At 35.9% G+C, this 7185-nt stretch overlaps 1 protein-coding gene across 1 annotated transcript; it reads right to left on the bottom strand.

Moving 5' to 3' along the window:
• Positions 1-979: 979 nt before the first annotated feature.
• Positions 980-1903, bottom strand: LOC113176545 (olfactory receptor 2D3-like). The gene has a single exon (XM_026381013.1). The coding sequence runs from the start codon at positions 1901-1903 to the stop codon at positions 980-982; it is 924 nt and encodes a 307-aa protein (XP_026236798.1).
• Positions 1904-7185: the final 5282 nt, after the last annotated feature.

Here is a 7185-nt window from a genome sequence, read left to right as displayed (position 1 = left end):
AAAGGCATCTTATTGCTCTAAAGGGCACTGTTTTTATTACTAAGAATTACCTGAGGATTGATTTAAATGGAAATTCCTCAGGTCAACTTCTCCTCCTCATTCTATACTGAGAAATACTAGTTTTAACAAGCAATTCAGGAACCAACTAAGTTTTGCATCCAAACTCTGAGCTACACTATTAAGTTCAACTGTCCTACCAACATGTAAGATAGACAGACCTCCTTTTCTTACTTTATTCTAATTTTCTATTACTGTTCTCCTAAATCCTCCAATCTTCAGCTTTTTTTATGATTACCTGATGGGCAGTTTCTTTAGTATGAAATTCAAGGTATTTATTGAACTAGCCTTTTTTTTTGTTTTCAGCCTTATATGCATTTTCCTTACACATAATATTTTTTAAAATCCTACCACTCATTATTCCCTAAATATACTCTTTTCATTTTTAGAAATTGTTAAACTTAGGATTGAAGGCTACATAGAATATAATACAATTTTTGTGTCTGTATCCTAAGTTCCATCAATGTGCCTAGAATATATAAGCCAGGTTAAAAATCATGCAAGAATGAAGGAAATTACTCCATTGCCAGAAACATACTCTTATTAGTGATGATTTATTGTCTTTGTTTTCTGACATACATTTATGTGCCTGCTTGTTTTAATTTCCCAATTTGCTTATATGGCCTAAAAGAGAAGTGATTATTTCCTCCCTTCTTTCTTTTCTTCTTTGCCCTTCCCTATCTCCCTGTTTTCTTCTTTTCTCTTTTACTTTTGTTCATTTCCTGTGATTTAATTTAACTTCTTTTCTGTCTACCAAGGTATTTTACTTTGAAACATATTGAATTGATCTGAGAAGACATTGGAAAAAAGAAGAAAAAAAGTGAAAGAATGGGAAGAAAGCAGAAAACTTTTCAAGAAAAATCTCTTCTCTCCAAGTCACTGAACTGGTCATCATAATCCAAGATCTCCATCTCCAAAAACATTATTTTTCAGTTACTCTCCGGAGAGCCCCTTTGACATCCTTGTTTCTCAGGCTATAAATAATGGGGTTCAACATTGGAGTCACCACTGTATAGAACACAGAGATCATTTTATCCTTCTCATTCATTAGCTTGGAGTTTGGCCTCATGTAGGCAAATATTGCTGAACCATAGAAGAGACCCACCACCATGAGATGGGAGCCACAGGTAGAGAAGACCTTGAGCCTGCCCTCTCCAGAATGCATCTGGATCACAGTGCAGATGATGTTCCAGTAGGAGACCAGGATGAGGGAGACAGGAGCCAGGAGGATCACCACGCCCATGGCAAAGATGGCCATTTCTGTGCTGTAAGTGTCTGCTGAGGCCAGCTTCAGGAGGGCAGGAGGCTCACAGAAAAAGTGGTTAATGATATTGTTTCCTCGGTAGGGAAGATGCAAGGTGAATGTGGTGTCCACCAGGGACACAAATGCTCCACTGGCCCAGGACCCCACAGCCAGCCTGACGCATGCCCAGTGGGTCATGATGGTGGAGTAGTGCAGGGGCTTGCACACAGCCACATACCGATCATAGGACATCACCGCCAGAAGAGCACACTCTGTACACCCAGTCAGAAGCAGAACAATGATCTGCACTGAGCACCCAGCAAAGGAAATGGTTTTCCTCCTCACCAGGAAGTGGACAAGCACCTGGGGCACAGTGGTAGTAGAGAAACAGAGATCAGCAAAGGACAAGTTTCTAAGGAAGAAGTACATGGGAGTGTGGAGTCTGGAGTCCATGTGAATGAGCACCACCATCAGCAGGTTCCCCAGCAAGGTCAGCAGGTAGATGATGAGGAAAAGGAGGAAGAGCAGGACTTGGGTGTGTGGGTCCTGTGAGAGGCCCAGGAGGATAAACTCTGTCACAGAGGTTTGGTTCTCCTCTCCCATGAGTGTCTGTCCCTGTTTATAGAACAGCATCAAGATAAGAAATGCATTAGTTATGTCAGAAAATCTGAATCACTTCAATATTTTTTTAGTAAGCCATAAAATGACTAGAATTTATTATCAAATCATCCATCCCAATAAGAAGTAAAATTTAAAAACTAAAAGTAAAGAATGTCTAAAGCAAAAGAGCAAAATTAGAAGCTATTAAAGATAAACATAACACAGAGTTACCAATATCAATGTTGGTGCTTTTAAAAAGCAAATGAGCCCAGTCTAGTGATGGACAACTGTAGTTCCAGTGACTGAGGAGGATAAGAAAAAAGGATCATAAATTCTAAGACAATATTATATATAATATTGTCTTATATATATTGTATTGAGCAACTGAGTGAGGCACTTAGCAACTCAGCAATACTCTGTCTTTAAATATAATACAAAAAGGACTGATGATGCGGCTTTATTGTTAAGCACCCTGGGTTCAATCTTTTTTTTTTATTAGTTGTTCAAAACATTACAAAGTTCTTGACATATCGTATTTCATACATTTGATTCAAGCAGATTATGAACTCCCATTTTTACCCTATATACATATTGCAGATTCACATCGGTTACACATCCACATTTTTACATACTGCCATACTAGTGTATGTTGTATTCTGCTGCCTTTCCTATCCTCTACTATCCCCCCTCCCCTCCCCTCCCATCTTCTCTCCCTACCTCATCTACTGTAATTCATTTCTCTCTTGTTTTTTCCCCTTTTCCCTAACTTCCTCTTATATGTAATTTTGTATAACAATGAGGGTCTCCTTCCTTTACCATGCAATTTTCCTTCTCTCTCTCTTTCCCTCCCCCCTCTCATCCCTGTTTAGTGATGATCTTCTTCACTAAACAATGTTCATAGCAGCACAATTAACAATAGCTAGACTGTGGAACCAACCTAGATGCCCTTCAATAGATGAATGGATAAAAAAATGTGGCATTTATACACAATGGAGTATTACTCTGCACTAAAAAATGACAAAATCATGGAATTTGCAGGGAAATGGATGGCACTAGAGCAGATTATGCTAAGTGAAGCTAGCCAATCCCTAAAAAACAAATGCCAAATGTCATCTTTGATATAAGGAGAGCAACTAAGAACAGAATAGAGAGGAAGAGCATAAGAAGATCATCACTTCAATATTTTTTAATCAGCATCAAATTTGGTTCTTGATTCCTCTCTTATACTTAGTTTCCATATGCCAAAGACTGAGATTTCTTTTTTCAGCTTTAACAAATGAAAGTCATTTCTATTTTTCTCCTCTTGAATCTTTTATTTATTTACCATTTAAATTTTTAAATTTGTATATCTTTATGTGTTATAGTATGGTCATGTAATTCAGGTATACAATGTGTATTATTGAATCAGGGAAGAAATATTTCCATCTCTTAAATCATTAAACCTATGTCATACCATTAAGCAAACAAATGCTTGCAGATGGAAACAGTACAGACAAGGAGATGGAAAAGGCATTAAAAGCACATTTAATAAGATAATCAGTGAAAACTTCCCAAGTCTTAGGAATGATATGAACATCCAAACCCACAAAATTCATAGAAGATGGACTTGACACAAAGAGATCTTCTCCAAAATCCATTATAAACAAGTTGTCAGAAGTCAAACATAGAATCCTTAAAGCAAGAGAAAAAAATCAAGTCATACATATAAAGGAATCCCCATTCAACTTAAAAAAGTTTCTCTGCAGACAACTTTCAGGCTATGAGATAATAGGGCGATATACTCAGAGTATTGAAAGAAAAAACAAATAGTAGCAAAAAATTGCAGGCCAAGAATACTAGGCCTACCATACCAATCCTTCAGAAATGAAGAAGAAATAATGTCATATTTAGATAAGCAAAAGCAGAGGGAATTCATTACCACTAACCAGTCTTTCCTTTTCAAAAACAGGTTTGTAGGGAAGGCCAAATTCTCCTTCACATCCATTCCTTGAATATAAACCCACAAGATTTTCCATTTTAAAGGTGTTAAATTAATTATCTAAAATTAATGGTTGCAATGTAAGTACCTGGAAAGATAACAGCAGATTTTAAAAGCTCTTTCCAACACTTTTGGGGCCTTTCTCAAAGGACAATTGAAAGAATTCAATGAAATTTTTTTAAAAAAGAAAAAGAAAAACACCCAGGCACGCTGATGCATGCCTGTAATCCCAGCAGCTCCAGAGGCTGAGGCAGGAGGTCCACTGGTTCAGCCTCAGCAACAGCAAGGTGCTAAGAAACTCAGTGAGACCCTGTCTCTAAATAAAATACAAAATAGGGCTGGGGATGTGGCTCAGTGGTCAAGTGCCCCTGGGCTCAATCCCCAGTACCACCCCTGCCCCCCACCAAAAAAAGCCAATATCTACAGATAATTTGCGGTGTACATAAAAACTTTAAAAACTTGAATCAAGCCTTTAATCACTGAAGAAATATTATATGATATAAGGTTAATAATTGAACATTCCTGTGTTTTATATACCAAAATAGTCAAGTAAAATTTGGGGGAAAATGTTTTGCAATAGGAAAAATGACATGCTTATAGCAGTAGTTTTCACAATAGCCAAGATGAAAAAACAAAACAATATTTCCCTTAACCACTAAATGATTAAAGAAAATGTGGTATATATATATATATATATATATATATATATATATATATATATACATTCATTGGAATGTTTTTCATTTATAAGTAAATAAAATATTAACAGTTACCACAAGATGAATGCAACTGGATAACTTCATTTTAGGAGAAATAAGTCAGGAGCAGAAAGACAAATCATTCACTTATAGAAGCTATAAAAGTTGATCTCACAGAAGTAGAGAGTAGAATGATGGTCATCAGGGGTGAGGAGAGAAAGGCATAGACAACAGTTGGTAAACAGGCCAAAAAATACAGTTATACAGGAAAATAGAGTTCTAGAGCTCTATAGCACAGTAGGGTGATTCTCATTAATGATGATTTATTGTATATTTCAAAAGAGCCAGAAGAAAGGATTTTGAATGTTCCCAAAATAAATAAATGATAAATGTTCAAGGTGACAGATAAACTTATTACCCTTATGTGTAATAAAATATCACAGTGAACCCCATAAATGTGTCATTTTATTGTGTTAATTAAAAGTAAAATAAAGGGCTAGGATATACTCACATGCACAAGGTCCTGGTTTCAATCCCAGCACCACACACACACACACACACACAAAAAAAAAAAAACATAAAATAAAGTAGGCCAGGGGTGGTGGCACACTCTTGAACCCCAAGAGGCTGAGGCAGGAGGATCCCAAGTTCAAAGTCAGTCTCAATAACCTAGCAAGGCCCTAAGCAAGCCCTAAGATTCTGTCTCAAAATAAAAACTAAAAAGGGGCTATAGATCTGGCTCAGTGGTTCAGTGCCTCTGGGTTCAATCACTGGCACCAAAAATAAAACAAAAAAAAGTAATAAAAATAATAATTAATAATAATAATAATAATAATAAAATTATTAAAATGAAGGAGCACAGAAAACATATCCTGGAAGATATAAAATATATTATCAATTTCCCTTTATTTTACATAGTGTACACTGAGTAGGCATCAAACCTCCAATCAATAAGTATATTTTAGAACTGCAAAAGACCTTAGTATAGATAGAAATTTATGATAAAATACTATCTTACATCAGTGTGTTAGTTAACAAAATTATTGCTTAATCACTTTAGAAAATTATGTACATAGGTCTCTGTGGAAGCAGTAATAATTTAATATTTAAGGCATTTGTTTTCCTTGCTGTGACTCAAAGACATGACCAGCACAATTGGAGAGGAGGAAAAATTTGTTTAAGGGCTCAAGATTTCAGAAGTCTTAGTGGATAGAAGGCTGGCTCCATTCCTCAGGACTGGAGGTGAGGCTGAACATCATGATGGAAGAGTGTGGCAGAGGGCAACAGCTCACATCATGATCAGAAGCACAGAGAGAAGTCTCCACTTGCCAGATTCAAATATATATGCTCCAAAACCACTCCCCAATTCTCACCTTCTCTAGCCACACCCTACCACTTCAGCTACCACTCAGTTAATTCACTGATTGGGTTAAGACTCTCATAACCAATCATTTCTCCTCTGAACCTTCTTGCATTGTCTCACATGTGAGCTTTTGGGGGACATCTCACATCCAAACCATATATCATTAAGGTTTCATGTGAAATTAAATAGCCTATATATTTTGTCACCCATCCATCTATCCAATCTTTGGATTGTAAAGCTTTCCATAATATGTATCAAAGATTTTTAAAAATTAGACAGGTTCATTGATGCACATAAACAATCCCAGCTACTCGGAGGCTCAGACAGGAGAATCTTTGGTTCAAGGCTAATCTAGATAACTTGGTGAGACCCAGTCTCAAAATTTAAAAAATTTAAAAATGTTAAAAAGGCTGAGGGAGGAAGTTCATTTGTCTACCATGCATGAGGCCCTGGGTTCAATTCCCACTGATGTAAAATAAATAAGTAAATATAGACAGAATAAAAGAAAATGCTAATAACTTTGGCAATTAAAAATATCAGATTGCTGTGTAGTGGATGGCATTATGAATAAAATAAAAATATAATCAAAATGTATCTATGAAAATATTTACAAAAATTCCTCCTAATTATTTTATGATTCTTAGTATATGAAGACCTCTTATAATCAGTAATAAAAGGTGTGAAATCCATTAGAGTATAATGTGAAGAATATAAATCCACACTCACAAAAGATAGGTAAAACTGAAAAATAAATGTGAAAAAAAATGCAGATTGAAAAAATAAGATATCATATTTTGCCTTTTAGGTAAAATTTAAAATGATATAGCTTCCAAGTTTGATGATACAGCAAGATAGCTATGATAGATGGTTAAGTGAAAAACAGCCATCAGATTTCCTTTGTGATGTACATCTTAGTGTTTTTTAGATGAAGTGTGTTTGCGTACGTGCATGCATTTTCAATCTGTATCCATTTCTACAGCATCTCTCACTATCATGGAAGGCGCTCAGTTCTATGGAGGCAGCATAGCTAACAGATTAGCACTAGGTTCTAAAGCTGTGCTGCTGGGTTTGAATCCTGGCTTGCTTACTTGATGTGTGACCAGCAGCAAATGACTTAGGTTTTCTGTGCCTACCTTTGCTTAGCTATAAAAAGGTGATGTAAATTGCACCTATCTAATGATTTTAGGTAACCATTCAACAAAACATAAAGAATTTGAAGAAATGAGGACAACACATATGGCTAACT

The sequence above is a fragment of the Urocitellus parryii genome, chromosome 4 (genome assembly GCF_045843805.1).
Source record: "Urocitellus parryii isolate mUroPar1 chromosome 4, mUroPar1.hap1, whole genome shotgun sequence".
NCBI classification, from domain to species: Eukaryota; Metazoa; Chordata; class Mammalia; order Rodentia; family Sciuridae; genus Urocitellus; species Urocitellus parryii.
The sequence above is the reverse complement of the archived record's forward strand: the minus strand, read 5'-3'. Positions and strand labels throughout refer to the sequence as shown.

What these genes read in the sequence shown, in the direction of transcription:
- LOC113176545 (XM_026381013.1), bottom strand. Translation starts at nt 1,903, where the DNA reads ATGGGAGAGGAGAACCAAACCTCTGTGACAGAGTTTATCCTCCTGGGC.